The sequence below is a fragment of the Acomys russatus genome, chromosome 3, assembly GCF_903995435.1.
Source record: "Acomys russatus chromosome 3, mAcoRus1.1, whole genome shotgun sequence".
Taxonomy (NCBI): domain Eukaryota; kingdom Metazoa; phylum Chordata; class Mammalia; order Rodentia; family Muridae; genus Acomys; species Acomys russatus.
This window is the reverse complement of record NC_067139.1, coordinates 5,107,664-5,131,729: the sequence shown is the minus strand read 5'-3', so window position 1 is coordinate 5,131,729 and position 24,066 is coordinate 5,107,664. Positions and strand designations below refer to the sequence as shown.

Below are 24,066 nucleotides of genomic sequence, written 5' to 3'. Positions count from 1 at the left end.
CCTCCTCTCACTGTCAATACATGATGTGTTTGCAATTGGTGGAGCTATGTAATGGCCCGGAGTCTCTCTTCAGCTATATAGCCCATCTGTAGCTCCCAATGCCTCAAAAACTACTGAAAGCACAGGAATCTGTGCTGCCTCTAATTTTTAAAGGAAGACCCTCAAGCTATTCCCACAATTAACACACCTTCCCTGTCACAAGGGATTTACTCCTTTGAGCTGGTGTCCACCTCCTGCAACGTTGGGCTACCACCCACTCCTAGGGCAGAGGATGTAACTTTTACAAAGCTTATCAAAATGTTGAAAACTCCTTTTAGTGTTGGTCTTCCCACGCTTCATTTAAGCCACTGCTGATCTTTTCATTGAGGGACAGAGATGCGCCCTGTGTTTGGCTCTCCGGATTGACGGTGCTCACATCTCAGGCTCCCTGCACCTGACCAGCTCCTCCCTTGCACCCTGTGCCCGGCTCCTCTTCCGCACTCATGGGCTGAAGCTTCTAAGCTCACATGCTACTCCGCTTCACACGTGTGCAGGTAATGGCTGCCCATTTTATCACTGTCCTTCCATGGGCACAGAGCTTCATGCAGGACTAGCTCCAAACGGTGCACTTTCCACTTACAGTTTTATACTAATCTATGGGAATTTTGAGTAGGAACACATTTTTGAGGAGGAATGCCAAGGAAAGTTCTGCACTCATGATTTAGAGAAAGATAAACTACTTTTCTTACACACATTCTGCACTAATTTAAGTACCACAGAGCTATCTGCCCCTATCTCACTGACATTTAATAAAATCCATTTCTTTCTTCTAGTCATAAAACTGCCTAGAGACCTACTGAGCACGAATGTTCTACAAAGCATTTTAGGGGTAAGTCATTGAACGAACTAGCCTTAAAAGCAGCTGGTTAATTTATTTGGTTTGTCTTCCACATCCTGTATTATCGAATTGTCATTATCCCAATACTGAGAGCAATTTAAGCTCAATGGGAGCTAAGTACACAGAGAGGAAAAGCTGCTTCCAAGAGGTCTATATTTTTGTTGTTGCTGGAGAAAGTATTTTAGGGCTTTATTTCCCATAAATCCACATTCTGGCAGTCAGCACTCTCAGTACTTATATTTCAATAGGAGCCTTCACATACCAGCAATATACTTTATTCTTCTATGTTCTGTGCTGATAGATGTATCTAACACTTCACTACAAAGTGGTGCAGGATGCACACCCTAGCACCTTCCACACCTGTGCCAAGATCCCCAGCAGTCTGCAATAAAGCCTGGTTTCTGGTACCCAGTGATATTATTACCCATTGCCACTCTCCCCGATAAAGGAAAGGGACGTGTTTCCATCATCAGCTCAGGATCTTCCAAGTTTATGGATGATGTGACTTTTTAGCTTTCCTCAACACCTGCAATGCTGCTTGATTTGAGACAGACAAAAAAGCAGAAAAGACTGGGGCAGAGGGATCAAGCCATGGGAAGCAGATATGGAAGACACTAGATATGTTTCTATAGGAAGAACCAAGGGGCTCAAGAAAAACAGGTTCCATGAAAGACAACCTCTGGTAAGTCAGATGAGATTCTGGACAATGAAAAGATAATGGTATGGTGGGACTCTTAAAAATATAAATCTCAGCAAGTCAGAACCTAGCAAGGCAGTCTCAGAAAAACAAGACAAAGGGCATTAAGGACATGAGGTCCCGTTACGGGACTTAAAGACTTGAGAAAGATCAGGAATAAAAAATTTTAAATAGAAAACAAGGTCTGGAGAGATGACTCAGTGGTTAAGAGTGTTCATTGCTCTCCTAGAGAATCACTTGGTTCTCAGCACCTGTATCAGATGACTATCTTCCATAGGCACATATAACACACACACACACACACACACACACACACACACACACACACACACACACACACACTTTAATAACTGAAAATAGAAAAAAAAAGTGAATGAAAGATTAGCCATTGTGGAGAAGGTGCTGGTTGTGCACAGCAGAGAGAAGCTTATACTTCTGACAGGGTCAGGGATGAGCAGCCCTACAGTTTAACACTGCCATGTGCAATACCTCACACGTGAGCAGGTGGGAGCCTTCCTCTTCTTGCTTTGACTCAGATCCAACATTGTCAATAGGTGTTTAGATTTTTTTTTTTTTAAATCTCCACAAAGACAGATAATAAAACACAGCAAGAAAAGGGGACAATCTCGAGTATATCCTTGCTTCAAACACACTAGTTAATTTCTGGAAATGTTATAATCCTTCAAACGTCTTTTTCTAGAGGTAATTTCACATACTTAAAAGAAGTCAAATGCAGACCCAATATTGGTGTCACATAAAGCACCTATGCATAGAAGAAGTCTCACAGCCTAATTGGTCAGCGATGTGCTCTATAGAAAACACCTGAGAGAACATGACGTCACGCCCCGGAGGCTAACCAATCTTGTGGAAACTACGTGGACATGTTGATAGTTGCAAACTAAACTAAACTGAAAGGTAAAGTCTGCGTAGCAACCAACAGCTTCAAACTAGGAAATCAGCATGAAAAGATGATGCCAAATACCACGGGTACCACGAGGAGCAGTTTACAGATTACAGATACAAATCTGTGGATCAACCCAACTGCCCCGAAAGGCTACCAAATCATACCCATTCGGGAACAGGCTCTCTAACACTGCCATCTGTAATACCTACTGATGCGAGTTCATGACTGCAAAAGCCTGAGACATGATTTTAACATTTATTAATAATTCTGCCACTATAAGGACACTTCTTATCCATCCATATCACCAGACTTAACAGGGATGGGCTCACATTTAGGTGCAGCCACCTAAGGATGTATCTCGAGGTTGGGGCTTCAGCAGCAGGGGAAAAAACAAAAACAAAAACATAAAAGCTGCCCACATCTGAACTTATGTCCCATGTTAAGAACAAAATCCTCTAATTTTACCTGCTCAGCATCTCAACTGTAGAGGGACACTGAAGGGGGATCCTGGCAAGAAGGGTATGAAAAAAAAAACCTGATAAATCTGCATAATATAGAAAGTTATCTGAAAAGGGGAGCCCCTTTCCCATCTACCCCAGCTCAACAAGTTGTATCAAGACTGAGCATATCCTCTTCCCCTATGGTCTGGGCAAGGCAGTGCCACCAAGGGGAGGCGATCAAAAAGCTGGCATCAGAGTCCATGTCAGAGACAGCCCTGCTCCCCCTACTAGAAGACCCACATGAAGCCTGGGCTGCCCACTGGCTATGTCTGTGTAGGGGCCCAGGTCCAGTCCATGCACGGTCCTTGGTTGGTGCTTCAGTCTCAGCAGGCCCTTCTGGGCCCCAGTTAGTTGGCTCTTTCGATCTTTTTGCGGAGCTCTATGTACCTCCAGATCCTTTTCTCCCCTCTCCCCCACTTTTCCACAAGTGCTGGAGCTATGACCAGATATAATAAAGTAAATACATAAATTAATTTTTAAAAAAAGAAAGAAAGGAAAGTAAGGATGCTGAGATCAGGAGAAATAGTCTTTCCCAGGGACTAACATATCAATTGGTAATTCGATATCAAGAGTTAAGACCTGAAAAATATACACAAGTAACACTGCATATGTAACAATAATCATATAAAACTAAGAATGCTGCAGTTAGGAACACATAGCCACACACTGGTGTGTACACACACAGACACAGGCACACTCATATACACATATGTATATATTTATGTAACAACAATTAATGAAAAATAGGTCATGGAGTTGAAAAATAGCAAGGAAGGGTTTGAGGGGGTGAAAGGGAATGGATGAATTATATAAGCATATTAGTAATCTCAAAAGTAAAGGAATTTAAAAAAACAATTTAAAAAGGTATCTGGGTTTGCATGTTTAAATAAACCCTTCACATAGTTCTATGTAAAACAAAGGAGAGAAAAACCTTAAGATCATGACCCCACTTAGAGAAGCCAATCAAATGAATCCATCTTAATTTGTTTTAATCACTTTCCCTACCATCCTTATGAAAGGCTGACACTAACTGGGCATAAAGCTACCATAGTTAGTCACTGGTAGTCTACAGAACTGGCAAAACTGATGGGTTTTGGACAGACTCAGATCCATGAGATACGCATGTGTAATCACTCCTTGTCTACTTCAATCTCCCCTGCCTTATTTGAACTCAAATATGATATATTATCCTATATTTAGACAATATTGGTAATAAGGCTTCAGGTTTCTCAGTAAGCAGCAATAATTTGTGTTAGAACTGACAATAAATGTCAAATGGACAGTCTTCATCGGCAGGGCTTCTATTATATTAAAAAATGCCCTGAGCAAAGAATGTCACCAAACATACTTAACAAAGACAGAGATGGACATGGATAATATAAATGTTCAAAATTTCTAATAGTTAAAGACACTGAAAAAATAATGGTTGGCAGAGAAAACAATGAAGTAAGCTATTTGCACATAGCTGGTATAAATGAGTGTGCATTGTTTGGAATGTAAGTTTATTTGGTTATGTGTTCAAATACTTAAAAAATAGTGATAACCTTTGTAGGTAGCACCATAGAACTGGCCCTGGTGTCAGGGGGTGCCTGTGAGCCAACTCTAGGTATGTAAGTGCAGGAGAGCTTGCCTGGCCCCTCCTCTGCTGTGTGGTGGCATGGGTGAGGCAAAGTGGGGGAGCTGGCCCATGCCAGCTGTTTAAAAGTCACTGTGAATAAATATAAGGAAAGGAATGTGAGGAGTAACACTGAGAAAGCATAATCTTTTTAAATTAATTAATTTATTCACTTTACATCCTGATCATAGCCGCCTCCCTCCTCTCCTCCTGGTCCCACCCTCCTTCCCTCTTCCCCCTCCCCTATTCTGCAGTAAAGAGGAGCCCCCACCCACCCACTCCTTCCCTCTTCCCACCTCCTCTATTCTGCACTAAAGGGTAGCCCCCACCCACCCACTCCTTCCCTCTTCCCCCCTCCCCTATTCTGCACTAAAGGGGAGCCCCCACCCACCCACTCCTTCCCTCTTCCCCCTCCTCTATTCTGCACTAAAGGGTAGCCCCCACCCACCCACTCCTTCCCTCTTCCCCCCTTCTCTATTCTGCACTAAAGGGTAGCCCCCACCCACCCACTCCTTCCCTCTTCCCCCCTCCTCTATTCTGCACTAAAGGGGAGCCCCCACCCACCCACTCCTTCCCTCTTCCCCCCTCCTCTATTCTGCACTAAAGGGTAGCCCCCACCCACCCACTCCTTCCCTCTTCCCCCCTCCCCTATTCTGCACTAAAGGGTAGCCCCCACCCACCCACTCCTTCCCTCTTCCCCCCTCCCCTATTCTGCACTAAAGGGTAGCCCCCACCCACCCACTCCTTCCCTCTTCCCCCCTCCCCTATTCTGCACTAAAGGGGAGCCCCCACCCACCCCCTCCTTCCCTCTTCCCCCTCCTCTATTCTGCACTAAAGGGTAGCCCCCACCCACCCACTCCTTCCCTCTTCCCCCCTCCCCTATTCTGCACTAAAGGGTAGCCCCCACCCACCCACTCCTTCCCTCTTCCCCCTCCCCTACTCTGCACTAAAGGGTAGCCCCCACCCACCCACTCCTTCCCTCTTCCCCCCTCCTCTATTCTGCACTAAAGGGGAGCCCCCACCCACCCACTCCTTCCCTCTTTCCCCCTCCTCTATTCTGCACTAAAGGGTAGCCCCCACCCACCCACTTCTTCCCTCTTCCCCCCTCCTCTATTCTGCACTAAAGGGGAGCCCCCACCCACCCACTCCTTCCCTCTTCCCCCCTCCTCTATTCTGCACTAAAGGGGAGCCCCCACCCACCCACTCCTTCCCTCTTCCCCCCTCCCCTATTCTGCAATAAAGGGTAGCCCCCACCCACCCACTCCAGCTCATCAAGCCGCATCAGGACTGAGCGAATCCTCCTCCCCCATGGCCTGGTGAGGCAGCCCCACTAGGGGAGAGTGACCAAAAAGCAGGCAACAGAGTCCATGTATAATCTTAGAGAGGGATTGAGAGACTGTTTCATTAGCAAAGATGACCGCTGATAATGATCTAAGGCTTGTACCACTGAACACCACATAAATGGACATGATCACTGGTGGGGAATGATACTGTAAGTACAAACAGCCAGAGGAGCAACAGGGTGTCAGGATGGAAAGATGAGACTCTGTCAGAAGGAAAATTATAAGAAGGGGGCTGGAGAGAAAACTCAAGGGTTAAGAGCACACACTGCTTTTGCAGAAAGCTGAGTTTGGTTTAGGCCCATGTCATGTGGCTCAAACATGCCTGGAATTCCAGTACCAAGTTATCTATCAACACATCTGACCACTGTGGGCATTTGTATTCACACACCCAGACACAAACACACATACACTTAAATAAAAATAATGTTCTCCATGCTCCCTTCCCTGCTTGCCACCTACAGCAGCAGAGTGCTGGCTATAGCACTCCGGAGAGCTGGCCCTATGGTAGGAGAACTGGTGAGCTGGCCCTGAGGGAGTGAGCTTGGGAGGGCTGGCCCTGCCACTGGCTGGCTGTGGCATTGGGTGAGCTAGCCCTGACAGTGCTGGAGAGCTTGCCCTAGTGGTGTGGGTGTGGAACAGCTGGCAGGCTGACCAGCTCAGCTATTACCCAGGTCCAGGGCTTCGAGCTGGCCCACATCCCAACACCTACTCTATTGATGAACTGCTGGAGTGTGTGAATGAGTTGGTCTTGCAGATCCAAAACTGCTGGATCTCCATGACACAGGGCAACAACAACAGGGTATCTGAGAGGACTGCCCATGACGAACCAGTACTGAGAGTGTAGCAGAAGCCAGAGGCCTTGAACTAGACATTGCAATGAACATTTACAAGTAACGATCCATGGACAAAAGGGTATACTGTGTGATATAATACAGTTTCCATGACAAGTTTTCTGTGTGTGTGTTTGTCTGGGTGTGTTGTTTTGTACTGAGTTTTTGCTTTTTTTAAATTATTGCTTTTTCTTTTTTTTTTTTGGCGGTCGGTTGTAATGGTGGAAGACAGATACAAAGGGACAGAAGATGAGTGGGACTAGGGTGCATGATGTGAAATTCTTTTAAAAAATCAATAGAAAGTTAAAAAACAATAGTCACTACTTAATATTAGCTATAAAAACCTTTTCTTATTAAAAAAAAATTAAGGGACTAATGAGATGACTCAGTGGTTAAAAGCATTGGCGATTCTTCCAGAGGACCCAGGTTTAAATCCCAATACCCACATGGTGTTTTATATCAGTTGTAATTCTATTTTCAAGGGGTCAGATGCCTTCATTTGGACTCTGATGGCACCAGGCATGCACGTGGTACACAGATATACATGCAGGCAAAAATACCCATATACATAAAATACTTAAGAAAAAAACAAGATATATTTCTTTGCCCAGATATGGTAATGGTGCATAGATAGACATGCAGCTAAAATATCCATACACATAAAATAATTTTAAAAGCAAAACAATAAATATATCTCTTAGCCCAGACACTGTGGTGCATCTTTTTAATCCCAGCACTTGGGAGAGGTATATACAGGGAGTTTCCTGTGAGTTCAAGGCCAATCTAGTGTACTCTGTATCAAAATAAGAAAATAAATAAATAAAAAACAAAACCATATCTTCAATTAAATATACTGTTTCCAACAAAAAAGCAATAATACAAAATCCATGCAGCACAGGCAATCTTTAAAGTACATACTGTATGCACCAAAGAAAGAAATGTTCTAGAGATTTCTACAACCATACCAATCCAATAAATTATAAAAATATCATTTAACTAAAAATGTCATCAGAATTTATGAAAAAAATGCAACATTTTATTTTTTGCCAAGTGTAGATTTACATAACAAACTAGAGGAACACAAGGAAACCAATCAATAGTGTATGACGTTACACTCTTAAGATAAGGGGGAGTCTTATGGAAAAGTGGGGGGAAGGAGAAAAGGACCTGGAAGTGACAAGAGCTCCACAAGAAGACCAACAGAACCAACTAACAAGGACCCAGAGCGGCCTGTGGAGACTGAAGCACCAACCAAGACCATGTATGGACTGGACCTAGGCCCCTACAAAGATGTAGCCAATGGCAGTTCAGGCTTCATGTGGGTCCTCTAGTAAGGGGAGGAAGACCTGTCTCAGATATGGACTCTGATGCCAACTTTTTGATCACTTCCCCCTGGCAGGACACCCTGGCCAGGCTCAAGGGAAGAGGACACATTCAGTCCTGATGTGACTTGATGAGCTGGGGTGGATGGGAAAGGGGGCTCCCCTTTTCTGAGAAATAGGGGGAGGGGGAGGAGAGGGAGGGGGGACTGGGAGAGGAGGGATGGGGCTATGACCAGGATGTAAAATGAATAAAATTTTTTTCTTTAATTTAAAAAAGAAGGTAAAGGACATATACATGTTTCATAAAGCTCCTAGCACGTTGGAAAATTTATACTGACTTTTTAAAGGGCAGTACCTGTGCTGGGATGTAACCTGCTGCTGAGTGCTAGCTAGACTCTCAGCCAGCACCTAATCTCTGAGCTACTCTTTAAATTCAAGTATTAGTAAAAGCATCCTAACTGATTTTAATGGAGTGCATGGGTCACGACCAAAGCTAAATGAATTTATGCAAACGAAATCTGTTTAATAATGAAATAAGAGGGGCTTTAAAGTTATTTCTCAAAGTTGACAAACACAAGGAAGGTATTTTTGTCTCAAGCAGGGAATGTCAGACTAGGCCTATGATTCCTACTAATAACAACATAAACATTCTGTATGATGTGCATGAACTAGAAGGTGGGTGGCAGAGGGTAGCTCCTAAGAAGGAACCAGAGCCGGTGTGATCTTCCCCAGGCCTGCCACATAGCCTTCAGAAAGAAGAGGGAATGGGCGGTGGTCTTTGCTGGCACCTCACTCCATGTACTACCAGAGTACGAGAAGAGGACAAATAACTCACACGGTGGGATATTCTGGATGCTTTAGGAAGCAAGTCTCAAAGTCATCAACTCACAGCCAAGTCACTACTGAAGTCACTTAGACTGTCTTCTGTTTAAGGCCAAAGCAATATTTTCTTTTCTACTATTTGGTAGTGTTTGTTATAAAAATGATTTTTAAAAACATTGGTTAACAGAAAAAGAAAACAACTGGCATACAGACAGCGTGATTCTTTAATTTTAGGGTTTGCTGTTTCCATAAACAGAAAGCTGTTCAGGAAGGCTTCACTTGCTCCCTGTTCTGAAAAGCAGTGAAATCACACAACGCCGTAAACAGCCAACAAAGAGCAGCCGTGATGCTCCTTACACCACCACAGGCCACACATGTTTGTCACAGACAGGAACGATGCCTAATTCAATTACTTTTGTTATTTTTAAATGCTGCCTCTCTTTTTTCTCTTTCTTTCTCCCCCGACCCCCATCCCTGTGGAAGGGCCATTATTTTTACACTTCAGGTGTTACCAACTTCAAAGGAAGGTAGCTGAGCTAACCAGCTGCAAGCACCCTAGCGATCAAAGTCTCCCAGTTTTATTACATCGTCATTTGTCACAGGCCACACACCCTCGCAGAGACACACAGCATTACCTTTTTCCCTCCAGTCACAAACTGCTTACAACTGGATCTCACGAACTGTGGGTGCACAGCAATAATCTACAAAAGAAAAAGTACCCAAGCCTGGATTAAAAGTCACAGGTGAAAGCACGTGATAGCCTTTTGTCCATTACAGACCACATGATTGAAAAACTGGGTCTTGGCAGGGACAATGATTCTCCGAACACTCTGCAACTGATAAAGACCTCTTAGTCTTGCTCTTGTGTGATAAAATCAAAATCAAAGCTACACAGAATGAAGGGGTTCTAGCTTCTGGCTGAGTAAGTGGTGCTGAGCTGACTCCTCTCCTAAACATATGTGTGTGGGAAGGTGGGGGGGGGAATGGACCAAGGAAGTGCAATGGATGTCTCAACCATTTGCAACTAAGTACACTGCACAGAAGCAACACAGACAAGCAGATTGCACGCGGGTCTCTCGGGAGGCTGCGCCACCACTGCTCCTGCTGGTGGCTCTATGGTCACAGAGAGCATCATGAACACAAGGTGGGAGAGGGAGGAAAGGCAGCCGAGAGGCTCCAGGGGCTCCCACCAGCCTAGCTCTCTTTGTATTAAGTTTCTCCCTTACAAGTATCCCCAACTCTCCATGATACCCGAAACTTCTAACTTTTGGCTGAATACGTTTCACATTTCTATAATTAACTAATATATTTCCCTCCTCCAATGGCAGATTAATAGATTTCTCTACACTGTCATCCTCTCATTTTTGTGAACATCCCTACTTGTTAGCTCAGTGTTCTCTTCAGCTCTGCCCTAACCCATCCTAACTACTGACACAGAAACACACATTACACCCCTTAAATCTCACAGTCTCTGAGAGCCTTGCAAGCTCTCTCACAACATAAACGCGCATCTCTCCATAGAGATACCCTCCCTGCGCCCCACATAGGTCCTGAAAGATAGCCAGGGGGGCTGATACGCTGACCTCTACTGCGCTGAGCCTCCCTCCCAGTGCCTGGCTCGTTCATGGGCAGAACTCAGACCCTCCCTCCCTCCTTAAGCTGCCAATGCCATTGTTCAGTGCTCCTCTGCCAAGCACTGTTTCCTTTGGCCTTCTCTCTCTCCTCACTCTGACCATTAACCCACAGTCTATGGGTATTCTCTCTGCACACTGCCCTTCTTTCTATCAGCCAGATAATATCAGTTTTATGAACAAGTGTCTTGAAAGAACTTTACTGGTGCTTCTGACTCCCTCTCCTGGGACTCGCTCTGCTGTAGCCATCAGCAAGCTTACAGTTGCCATTGGAAACACTGGCCAAAGTCCGTTCCCTCTCCAGGCTGCCTTTAATACTGCTGCCATTTCCCTTCTAGACATTCCAGTCACCAGTTGGATTTTTTTTCCAGTCTTTCTAAGGCCTGCCTCTCAGGCTAGTGGCTATTTTTATTTCCACTGCAGTCTTTCGAGAGCACCAGAATATCAACATCAATCTTCTCTTTTCACACTGTAGCTGGAAGTGGCTAATATCCTTTAAAACGGCTTCCTCTCGCTCACTTCTAATTACTAACTGTGTTTAAGGGACACTCTCCACCGAGAAGGCCAACATCTGTTCCTAAACCCTCTGTAAACCACCTGATGTACCCCAGGTCTCTAAATTCCTAGCCAATTTCTCAATGCCTTCACTCAAATTATTACCTAATACAATTGGGGTGATTTCCTCAAGCCATTACTAGAGCAAGACATTGGATTCACCTTCTGTACCGCCATCTTTGACTTCACTCAGCCACGCTGTCACTGAGACTACAATGTCTACCTCTTGACAACTGTCGCAATACATTTCTCCATCTTGGACACTCAAGATTGCTCCCTTTACTAAGCTCCTTAGTGCTTTGTTCAGTACAGTACATCAGCCTTCTAAATTGTCTCTTTTCCAGCGACTCTCCAGTTTAAATCCCCTTGCTTTCTGGCAAAGTCGGCTTTCTAAAACATGTGTCAGATCTTATCTATCCTTTACTACTGGTCAATCAATATTTGAATAAGCATGTGAGAGAAAATCACCTCCTTTAAGAGTACAACAGATACTTTACCATGGCAGGTATCGCCAGCTGCTCTCCTGGGCTCTGATCCAGCAGAGCTGCCATTTCTACTGCGGATAGTCACCGTAGAGCCAAGCTCTATCACACCACTCTTGTTCTTAGGCACTTAATAACCGATCAGATGGAAACCAAATTCCAGCCGATTCTACTCTGCCTTTTCTTGCCTCTTTAGCCCCTCATGTACATCTAAGCAAGGCTTTCTGCCACTTCCTGGACAGTGGGAACTTTCTGGCCTCTCCACTTCTACTATGCTCCTCCATATGGAAGGCCAGCTCCCATCTGTACCTGTCACACATCACCCAATCTATAAAGCTATCACTAAAAAACAAAGCGCACTACCACCACAAAGAAGCAGCTAAACGTGACTTCCTTTAGCTCAGATCTTATTATGATTGTTTTGACTCTGTCAGCTGAGTCAGAATGGTGTGTGTGTGTGTGTGTGTATGTGTGTATGATTTAATCCACTCAGAGCTCCTAGAGCACAGACTGAGGCTGGTCACAGCATTCAAGTGGGACCTGCACACCATGAACTAAACAGATATTTGTGTAACAGTGTCTCCATTACCACAGTCATCCTCATCTAGGGGAAAAAACTCCTTCATGAGGGAAAATTTGCTAAATACTTACCTTAATGGGACAGTCAAAAGTCTCATGAAATTCTTCTCCGGAGTACAGTCCAAATACCTGCAGCTGAGAAGTAAACAGAGCTTGTCAGTGTATCATCACGCTAACAGAGAGGGCCAAGTCAGCACAGAAAAAGAAAGGAAAAACAATGTGAGACATTCCAATGATTTGAAGTCCCTGTGACCCCTATGAAGTAGCTGGTGCAAACTATTCTATCAGTGTAGAGTACTTTATGTCAATGAAGCTTTTACAAGCATTTTAAAAGAATTTGGCACCTAGGTGGGGTACGTGGAGGAGGTAGAGGGAGAAAGGGGAAAATAGTGCAAATATATTTTAATACATAAAATGAAAATAAAAAGCTTTTACAAGCATCACATGGACAGAGTTCCCTTTACTCTCTGCAGATTCATTAACAGATGCCAACTTTCAGAAATGAAATAGATGTGGGCAAGTTACTAACATTCTTTTATCAACTTCCCACAGGATGATGGAACTGTTTTCCTCCAAAAGAGAAAGGAACATCTCCGAGTTATACATATATATATATATATATGGCTTATAGACACACACACACACATGCACACACACACAAAATATGCACACACACTGAAACACACATACAGAGGCACTTACTCACACGCATGTACAGACACACTCACATATCAATGTGGCAAGACAACAGACTAAATGAGGCCTTACGATCTTACAGTGAATCTATTCAGTGTGTGAATCAAAGACTTAAGCTGCTGCCCCTCATCAGTGCTACTTTCAAGCCATCATGAGCCACTTCATTCAGATATACTTCCCCACTGCTTTTTAATCGGTCACAGCAGAGACGCAATAAGACAGAATTAGGTCTAATACATATAACATGAAGGATGCAAATCTTGGCTTCACATAATTTGCAACATAAACTTGACTCTTCACCCATCAGCCAGATCCAGAAAGAGAGTTTACGCAGATGTTTGTATAACCCTCGTACTCAGAGGCTGAGGCTGCAGGACCAGGCGCCTGTGTCTAGCCTAGGAAAGAGCCAAAAAAGAAAGAAAGAAAACAGAGGTAGGAGGGGAGAGAGGGAGGAAAGGAGGGAGGAAAGAAAGAAAACAAAAAGAAACCGAATCCAAGGAGCTCCTCCACTGTACTTCTCAGCCGATGGTTTCCTGAATCCCACCATGGGCCTGGACCTATTGCCGTGCACAGTCACACTGCCATTTAAGTTTCTCACGAACGGAAGCACGTGCCACTGTATTGCTGCCCTTTTCAGTACTGCCCTTGTAAGCCGTATGCGCACTACAGAGTTTGGCTCTTGGCCGCCGCTGGGAAGTTTGCAATGTGTGACTACATCACAATTCATGTTCCCCTTCCACTGACAGCCACCTGCTTTGGCACCAGATCAGGACGTTTATGAGCAGTGCGGTGCTTCTGCAGATTTTCTCTACAAATCTCCTGGTTCTGTATGAGGCCCATATAACAAGGGGTGGGGATGTTAAGTCACAGGTTATACTTATGTTCATATTTAATGGACAAAAATATTTAACAGACTTGGTTCATTTGAGAGTTTTTTTTTTTAAATGTATGTGAGTGTTTTGCCTCAATCGACGTATGTGCATCACACGCATTCCTGATGCCTGAGGAAGTCAGAAGAAAGGGCATCGGATCTGCGAAACTCGAGTTACAGATGGTTGGGACCCAAAGCATGGGCACCAGGAGTTGAACCCAGTCCTCTGCAAGAGCAACAACTGGTACCTACTACGCCATCTCTCCAGACCCAACAGACTGACTCTGTGACTTTCTACTGTAACAGGAAGAGCATGGGAACCAGCCAGTGTTACCAGGGAAACAGCTGACACTGTTGGGACCCTTACTTAACTACCTCAGCACTTGTGATGGGCTTGCTCCTTTTCTAGTCTCTAATAGGATTTCGTCTTTACTATTGTAGGAAGTCACCATGAGGCCATTTGCATATGCCTTTGGTTTGGATGATTCTAGCCCTCAAAGTTTTCTGTTGAAATCTAAAGGCCACAGTGCTGGTATTAGGAGGGAAGGCATTTGGTAGGATGCTCCCTCAGGAATGCTACCCCAGTGTCGCCGTGACAGAAACGAAAGAAGCTAAATAGGCACTGTCGCCTGCTTGCTTTCTGACACTAAGGACACAAGTGCACACCTCACGCTAGGGAGGACTGTGGCAGGGTCCTCTGGGAGCCGCAAGGACACTCCTCGCCTGACACTGACCCCAGGATCTTCATATCCTCAGTGCTGTGAGAAATAAGGTTTTGTTGTCAAAGATTGCCCAGTCTAAGAGGATTTTGTTAAATCAACAGTCTAATGATACTTCTTTATGATATTTTAAATAACAAATTCATTTTCTGTACTGATAAAGACTATGAAAACTCATTTTTTTTCCTTGCATTAATGTTAATAAGTTGTGAATGATTTATTCCTCCAAGCTCCGATAGAGAATTATCTTAAAAGACAAATTCATACATTACAAAATAAAATCTTTGAGCCAGTGTCATGGACATGCCTATGCCTATAACCCAACAAACAGGAAGATGAAGTAGGCGAGTTCCCTGAGGCCAGTCTGGGGCTGCAAACACAGATCTTGACTCAAATAAGCATATTAACCAAATCACAACTATTCCTGTAGTTGTAGGAGAATTGTTAGAGCCCAAGATGAACATGACGTAATGTGACACACTGAACAGTCTGAGAATAGATTCTGGGCACAGCAACCACATGGCACTGCCACCTTGGCTCTCAGTGTTGAGAGGGTAGAGAGTTGGTGCTTTTCTATACATGCTTCTGAAGCGGGACCGTCAAGCACTACACTCAGGCCTTTTCTTCACCACGGGAAGCTTGACAGAGGCCAGCAAGTTTCCACACAGTAAGGTGGGGCCTGTATCACTGAATCGTGATGGAGGAGATCAGCACAGGCCCTCTTTAGTGATGTGCCTCAGGGTGAATGCTGAAGTAGCAGGGGAAGCTCCCAACTCCATCAATTTCCTTCCCAGGGGGACATCTTGACAACAGCCTGGGTCACATAGTACTACAGCCCATTATCACCTCTAACCCTGTAACTGGTCTCAGCTCCTATGATAGGGAGTTAGATTCCAGAGGACCAAGGTAGGCTCCCCCTAGACAGCCTGCACTCCTTTCTGGTGGGCTGACATGATATTTGCAATGGTTACAACTGACAATATCCAACCTGGATTGAGGATCTTGCTCCATGCTGCTGCTGGGGATGCCAGAGTCACATCAATGTGCTTTTTCAAGAGATGATTCTGCTGATAACTACAGACTTGCCTATGGTCCTTAATGACAAGAGCTGTGACCAGAATCTCAGTGTTCCAAGGCTCATCCTCCCTTAAGATAACATACCAGACAACCTAAAATCTGCAAATAAGGAAAGTACTTTTTTTACATAAGAGCCAAGATTAAAAATGGTCAAACTGTGAAGGAGGTGGAGTCTGAGTCTGAAGTAAGAGAGCTCTCAGAGGAGGAGAGAAAAGGGAAGAGATTATTCATTCAAATGGAAACAAACATGACTTTGAAGGTCCGTGAGACATCAACTGTCTCCTGAGACGCCAGCACTGTATCCTGACTGGAGCCTATTTACTAGAATGAAAGGCCAACTGTGAGAAATGCAAGGGGAACAAAGGCAAAGAAGCTCTTAGGAAGCAGGCCCTGGCCCTCAGGACTGTCCCTGACAAGCCTCAGAAACACAGCGCCCTCTTCTACTTAAAGAACACTGAAAGAGGGGCTGGAGAGATGGCTCAGAGGTTAAGAGCACTGGCTGCTCTTCCAGAGGTCCTGAGTTCAACTCCTAGAACCCATATGGTGGCTCACAACCATCTATATAATAAGATCTGGTGCCCTCTTCTTGCTTGCAGGTATACATGCAGACAGAACACTATACATAATAAATAAATAAATCTTAAAAAAAAAAAAAAAAGAACATTGAAAGAGTAACCACAGAGCAATGAGACCTCAGTGAACCAGAGCACACCCCTGTAACACCAGTGCTTAGAAGGCTGAGGCAGGAGAATTGCAAGTTCCAGGTCAGCTGGGGCTACAAAATGAGTAAGACTCTTTCTTAAAATCAAGACAAGAACAAAAAACAAACAAACAAACAAAAAACAAAACAAAAAGTGGTCCACTATTATTAACAGGACGCTTAAGTGGACACACAGGAACACATGAAAAAATCTCGTGCCTTCATATATGAGATCCCAACAGTATCAGTGACAGCACTGAGGTGCTCTGTAAAGCTAGGGGTGCCATGTGTCATTTCAGTGATGTCATGCCCTAAGCTACACACGCACAGGCTACACTCCACACCCGTCCCTAGCATCCCTCGTTACTGATGTGGCTCCTGGTCACTGAAGATTACACTAATCTGTGATGGGAATCTAGTCAACAACAGCCCAGAGGTTTGGCGTCTAGAAAGATCAAGGTGGAGACAAAGATCATAAAATTAAAGGTCACAACAGAAAGTATTCTTTGAAAATTCTCCATAGGACATCTAACAATCTGCCACAAAACCTTCTCGTGAGAATGTGAGAGGATATAGAGGGAGACTGAGGAAGGGAGGGAGGGAGGCAGAGAGAGAATGAAAATGAATATGAACAAAGGAACGAATGAACCCTGCACAAAACTAAAGTCCAAGTGGATTAAAGACCTCAACTTAAAACCAGACACACTAAATCTGTTAGAAGAAAATATGGGGATGAGCCTTGAACTCATTGGCACAGGAGACAATGTCCTGAACAGAACACCAACAGCTCAGGCTCTAAGATCAACAATTAATAAATGGGGCCTCATGAAACTGAAAAACTTCTGTAAGGCCAAGGACACTGCCACCGCCAATAGAACAAAGCGACAGCCTACAGACTGGGAAAAGATCTTCACCAACCCTACATATGACAAAGGGCTAATATCCAAAATATATAAAGAACTCAAGAAACTAAACACCCACAAACCAAGAAATCCAATGAAAATGGGGTACAGAGCTAAACAGAGAATTCTCAACAGGGGAATATTGAATGGTTGAGAACAAAGAAATGTTCAACTTTCTCAGTCATCAGGGAAATGCAAATCAAAACAACTCTGAGATTCCATCTTACACCCATCTAAATGACTAAGATCAAAAACTCAAGTGACAGCACAGGCTGGCGAGGACGTGGAGAAAGGGGAACACTCCTCTATTGCCAGTGGGAGTGCAAACTTGTACAACCACTTTGGAAATCAATCTGTGCACTCTCAGAATATTAGGAATAGTTCTACCTCAAGACCCAGCTATACCACTCCTGGGAATATACCCAAAAGATGCTCCACCATACAAGAAGGACATTTGCTCAACTATGTTCATAACGGCTTTATTCGAAATAGCCAGAATCTGGAAACAACCTAGATGTCCCTCAGCTGAAGAATGGATAAAGAAACTGGTACATCTACACAATGGAATGCTACTCAGCTATCAAAACAAGGACATCATGAAATTTGCAGGCAAATGGATGGATCTAGAAAAGATCATCCTGAGAGAAGTAACTTTGACTCAGAAGGACACACATGGAATATACTCTCCAAGTGGCTATTAGCCATATAATACAGAATAACCATATTATAATGCCCAGACCTAAAGAAGCTAAGTGACAAGGAAGACCCTAGGGGGGATGACTAATTCTCTTTCAGAAGGGCAAACAGAACAGGCACTGAAGCAGCTGAAGAGAGGGAACAGGATGGGAGCCTACCATAGTGGTCCTCTGAAAGACTCCACCCAGCAAGGGACCGAAGCAGAAGCTGAGACTCACAGCCAAACTCTGTCAGAGGGCAGGAGTCTTATGGAAGAGCTGGGGGATAGAAGGACATGGAGGTGACAGGAGCTCCACAAGGAGACCAACAGAGCCAATAAATCTGGGCCCAGGGGTCCTGCGGAGACTGATGCACCAACCAAGGACCGTGCATGGAAAGGACCTAGGTCCCCTGCTCAGATAGGCAGCTCAGTCTCTGTGTCGGTCCCATAATATGGGGAGCAGGGGCTGCCTCTGGCATGGACTCTGTTGCCCATCACTGATCATTTCCCCCTGGAGGAGCGGCCTTGCCAGGTCACAGAGGAAGACGATGTAGGCAGTCCCAATGAGACTTGATAGGCTGGGGTCAGATGGTGAGGGAGGAGGGCTCCCCCTTTCTGAGGACTGGGGGGGGGGGGTGAGGGGAAAAAAGAACAGAGAGTGGGACCAGAAAGAGATGAGGGAGGGGAGCTAGAATCAGGGTATAAAATGAATACATTTAAAAGTTATTAAAAAACAAAAGAATTTCCAAAAAGTAACTTATAGCACCTCTCCTGTGAAGTCTTGCAAGAGTTCTCATGAGCACCCACAGAGCCATCTGAGTATTGCAGAGATGTGGACCATGTGCCTTCCCTTCCCTTCCCTTATGGATGAAACTGGAGGGCATGTTATTAACATTAGGAGATGGAATTGAGTTATTTGCTAACTGTACCACCAGGTGGTAGCCTGCCACATATACAGGAACTATGACTGAGGTGGCCAAAGTACTGTACCAGTCCCCCAGCTTCCAAATAACAAAAGGTCCTACGGTAAGCCAGGGGCCCTCTTGTGAACTGCCATTTTATCTTGGGCAGTGAAAGGAGAGGTTACTGTTGTCCATCCTGCTCATCAACGCAGAGCGTCAGATGAGAGGCCTCAACTTCTCTCCAACCAAAGCACTTCACCAAATTCCACATGTCAAAGATCTAGTTCATCTGAGGCCTTTCTTTTGGATGCAAGAGAGTGAGTGACCCTAGAATACCTCCACGCTGGTTAGTTTTTGCCAAATTGACACAAACAAGAGTCACTGGGGAAGAGAAAACCTCAAGTGAAGAGCCGCCCCCATCAATTGGCCTGGCGTGTCTGGGAGGAATTTCCATGACTCATGATGTGGGAAAGCCTAGCACACATGGCAGACAGTGGTAGGCCTGTGCTGGTCAACCTGGGTTGCATAAGAAAACAAGCTGAGAAAGCCATGAGCAGCAGGCTGGGCAGGAGCCAGTGAGCAGCATTCTCCACGGTCTCCGCTTCAGTTCTCACCTCAAGGTTCCTACCTGAGTTCCTGCTCTGAGCTCCCTCACTGACAGGCTAGGACCCTGCTTCCTCTCCAGCAAGTTGTGGTCACTGTTCCATCACAGCAACAGAAAGTAACTAATACAACTTCAAATCTATCAAGTCAGGCGCTTCAAGAGTAAGCCAGGCACTGAAGCTGCATGCAAGCATGGCTCCAGTTAAACTAGGAGGGAACGTGAACTGAAACATATCTGATGTCTTAAAAATCATAGAATACCATTCCACAGAATCAAAGGGAGAGAAAAACAATGCATTTAAACATGCCCTAACAGTGTGCAGAAGCCAAAGGAAAACCAAAAGGCTGTTTGGAAATTTCAACAACAGGAAACCCATCTCTGAGGTTAGAGCAGAGCGATGTGAAGACTGATGGCGACTGACACTATCAGGGCAGCTAACAACCACCATGTGGACCTTCTCCACCATGCCTTGTCCCAAGTGCCTGCAGTTAATTCATTGTGTCCCCACCGCAGCCACCAGCAGGAATTGTGATCACCCCCAATTTACAAAGGGGGAGACAAACTGAGGCTCAGACATGGAGAAATACACTTAACAACACACAGAACACAGCAGTGTGATTCAAATTTGAATCCCTAGACCATACTCCCTGATACCCAAAGAAAAACTCACAAATCAAAATGGCAAGCAAATCCACATCTAAAGGGGGAGAGAAGGCTAAAACTAATGTAGGAAGGAAAGCCTGGCAGAAAAACAATTAAACAAGTAAGGAAGTTGCCCACCTCAGAGAAATGGGAGGACAGGACCAGCATGACAGCAAAACAAGTATGTCAGGGGTGGTTCAGTACACCCAATATTTCTTAGAAGCTGTCCATTTTTAAGATAGTGTGTGTCCATTAATCTTGGTACATAAATGAAAGTTTAGGTAGAATAATGGAAGTGGTGAAGAGTTCACACTGCAATGGGGTAGAAATGAAAGCCTGGAAATAAAAGTGGTTAACATACAGCACGGATTCCCTCCCTGCGGGCTTCCCTTTGTGCCCCTGGGAGACCAGGCAATCCTCCACCACTACGGCAGCAGCGGAGTGAGTGCAGCCCAGGCAGCTGCAACACAGCTACACTCTGCCTCTAAGCAATACTGCCTCCAGCCTCATATTATTAAATTTCTTTGAAGAAATGAAAGCAAATAGAACTGATAATCAAAATTATAACTGAAGTAAACTTTCCTGAAAGGAAGACAATACTTTAATACATGGATCAAAAGGAGTTACAGTGTTCCAGTGAAATTAATGACAACAGATAATAACTAGATGTAACATGGCAACCAAATTACAAAAGTCATCTTTATTATTTTTCCTTTTGTTATTACTGTTATTATTAGTCCAAGCTATGAAGGACAAAAGTTGTTTTAAGGGGTTCCTTAGAAAGCAGAAGTAGGCTGACAGCAGGTATGCTCCAAAGTGTCAGAATAAAGAGGGAGGGCACTATCTCTAAAATCTGAGAGAAAAATCTATCAACCCAGAATTTGTTTTGTATACTCCGGATGAAGGCATCCTTCACAGGTGAGGAAACAAAGCCTGTCCTGAAACCTTATCCTGAAAGTTGTCTATAAATCCATGACACCAAAACGAAGCTACAGACACAAACACTCTGGACACCTCATGTGTCAAATGCAGACCTTCAGCACGGGAAGCCATGAGAAAGAACCGAGCACAAGCCAAACACACGAGTGAGCATCAGAGTGAGGGCTTTACAACAGGGCAAGTACAAAGCTTAGCAGTGATGTAAATGTAACCAGTTGTCATGAGCTTGATGAACCAATGAAAACTAGGAACCATAACAACCACTCAAAGACACAGGTGACCTGGACGCAGGTCCTTCGAGGCTTACGGTAACTCACAAGTTTATATAGCATTTATGCAGTCTCCCACATTTTCACAACCCTGGCTGCGGGGCTTGGCTGAATTACAAAATTACATGTGCTTGGTTATTTCCTTACAATTCTATCAATGCTAATAAAAGGTATGAAAATAACACTTTCAAGTACATCACAGAACCGTACAGAAACAAGCCAGATAGACATTGTTCTAAGCCAGGAAAGCACAGTGTTTGCAGAAGGGTGAAACGGGAACTCCCAGGCCATCACATTACACAGCAGATGAGTGACTGAAAGAGTCTGCTGTGCAATATTACTAATATTCCTTCAACAGCGGAAGAGCTGGAATCCTTAAAGAATGTTTGCATTAAAAAAAACGAACACTCTTCCTTGTCCAGTTAGTTTAAAGAAACTGCTATCTGCTATATGTTCAGAAATAATTATTGTCCTTTAAGCAAAAAAAAAAAAAAAAAAATTAACATTAATTTTCTTTACAAATACATGTACAAAAATGGTTCTTTTCAATTTCCACATAAACCTATACCAACCCCTAACATTTGTGTTCATCTCAGAATTTCACAAACTACTTTGAACTTTGATGGTCCTTTTTTTAAATGAGTAGCAATCTAATTATGTTTCCAAAAAACCAAGGGCAAGCTGAAGCTGAGATAAATAAAGTGCATCTGTGCACATCAGGAGAATTTTGTGTTGCTTTTGTTAACAGATTAATGGGTGTAGCACTGTTGATAGACAGAAATGGGTATAACCTCTTTTGCACTGAACATATTGTTTTTAATTTACTCATCTTAATGGCCCATTGAATTAAAATCACTTAAAATGTATGAAATTAGATTAGGAAATCTCTATTAACTAAGGAATGCATAAATTTACATGATGATTTTTAATGCATTCTTCCCTTTAACTCTTATTTTTGAGAAGTGGCATGAATACTCTATATTAGGATTTTATCACTGCAAGCCAACATTAGAAAAGACTTCCTTCGACTTAAAAACAAAGAAGATATTCTTGCAAGTGGAAAATCAATCATCACAACCACTAAATGTCACAGCATACCATCAGCAAGAAGCACTGATAGTTGTTAGCTATACACTGCACAGATGATGTATGTCCGGGGTCCAGGAAGTAGGTGCCAGGTTTTTAGAAAACCGTACATATATTGATTTTACATTTATTTAATGTGGCCATTGTAAGACACTTTATTCTTCTGATAAACTATGATTGCTTATCAAAAGATTCTATAATTCAAGAGTAACATTCATAACTTGTGTGTTAAAATGAAAACCACCAGCCCACAGAAATCATGCCCACAAAATCCAATTTTGTGGATTTATGGCAGAAAAGCACTAAACTACTGTCTTGCAAGAGCTGCAGACTAGTCACCGAAGTCAAAGTGGCACTGCAGTAATGATTAAGGGGACACGTCACCCTGCCACAGCTGTTAATCAGCTTAATACTAGTTAGATTATTGACATTCTTGTAATTACTTTTCCTAAGGCACATTTGGGCAAAATATATTTTATTTTAATTATGAGCAATCAAAAGCAAGTCCAATACTGGAGAAGAATAATCAAGGCTCTGCACACAGGTGTAAAGTAAGCAGAAAGCAGCCAATCAGCGGCGTGGGTAAACCCTAGCGCTCATTGCTCACGCACCTTCCCACTTCTCACTTACCTTGCCGTCCTCCGAACACACGCCCATGTGTTCTCCGCTTTCATCCAAACTAATCTGGTTTATCTTTACAGGACTCTGTTAAAGACAAACAACAAAGGCAAACCTTTAGGAAAGCATAGCAACACTCGGTGACTGTGCACTTTGTAAAACAGACACGACATAAATTATCAGCTTCATGAATTACAGTGTACTTTGTGCTGAGATGAAAATGTTAACATTTCAAATACACAAAACAAACAGAGCTTTGTCCCTACATTCAGGGTGAACTCAGAAACCCACGATGTCCATAAATGTTCTTTCTATACCTGTAGCATAGTGAAAATGTTACTTACATTTCTGTTCATCTAGCTTACTTATTTTATACCCTCAAAATTTTCTTTCCCAAACAAAATCTATTAAAACAACAACAACAACAAAATAAAAATGGAAGTCACATATAAATTCATTTTTGCTTATTTTAGTTTGCCTCACCAATCTGTTTGTTCCCTAATGAACAACTGCATCAACATTTCATTTGTAATTATGCTTAGTATTTTGTTTAGGAAAACATTAATTTATTTGTATCCTCTCCTCTTTTAAATAATTTCAAATTTCAGACTATTTCACTTTTGATATATTTTCCAAAAATTGAATATAACAACTGCATTTTATATTTCTATGTATCCAATTGTTTACTAACTAAAATATCCATACAGGAGTTTTCAAATAAAGTCAAAAGTCAGTGACCACTGTCAGTATCACACCATAGCTTTTCCTTTGATTCCTAAATAACTACAGATTCCAAGTACCTTTCACAAAGCTCCATAGCAGCAAAGCAAGAGAAGGAAAGCGTGTCTGTAGCAGTTAATGACAAAAGCACACATGTAGAATTTAAAATGGCCCCATTTGCCTTCTTGATGAGATAAAGGGAAATACATAGAACAGAATGCCGAATCTTCAACAGGAAAGTGTCTCATGGTCCCTAAGGAAAGGCCAGGGCACACAAGCCCCACACACTTTACAAAGGCTACACACTGACTGATTTCTGAGACAAGTTCCCCAGTATCCTGGCTTCAGAACCCTTTCACATCTGGATACCTAAGTCCCCACACAACGTTCAGATAGGTAGTCCAAGAAAAATCAGCTAACTCTACAAAATTCCTGGCATGTCAGCCAAGGAAAAGGTCACTGAAGGCAGGTGGTCCACTTTACAGCAG

At 43.5% G+C, this 24,066-nt stretch overlaps 1 protein-coding gene across 2 annotated transcripts in view; it reads right to left on the bottom strand.

Moving 5' to 3' along the window:
- Window positions 1–24,066, bottom strand: part of Vps41 (VPS41 subunit of HOPS complex) — a 151,320-nt gene that overhangs the window by 65,445 nt on the left and 61,809 nt on the right. For both annotated transcript variants that reach the window (XM_051168098.1, XM_051168106.1), the window contains exons 5-7: window positions 22,871–22,945; window positions 12,230–12,292; window positions 9,546–9,611 (exon numbers count right to left, since the gene is read on the bottom strand). In XM_051168098.1, the coding sequence (XP_051024055.1) occupies window positions 9,546–9,611; window positions 12,230–12,292; window positions 22,871–22,945 (204 nt within the window). The remainder of the gene's footprint in view (window positions 1–9,545; window positions 9,612–12,229; window positions 12,293–22,870; window positions 22,946–24,066) is intronic.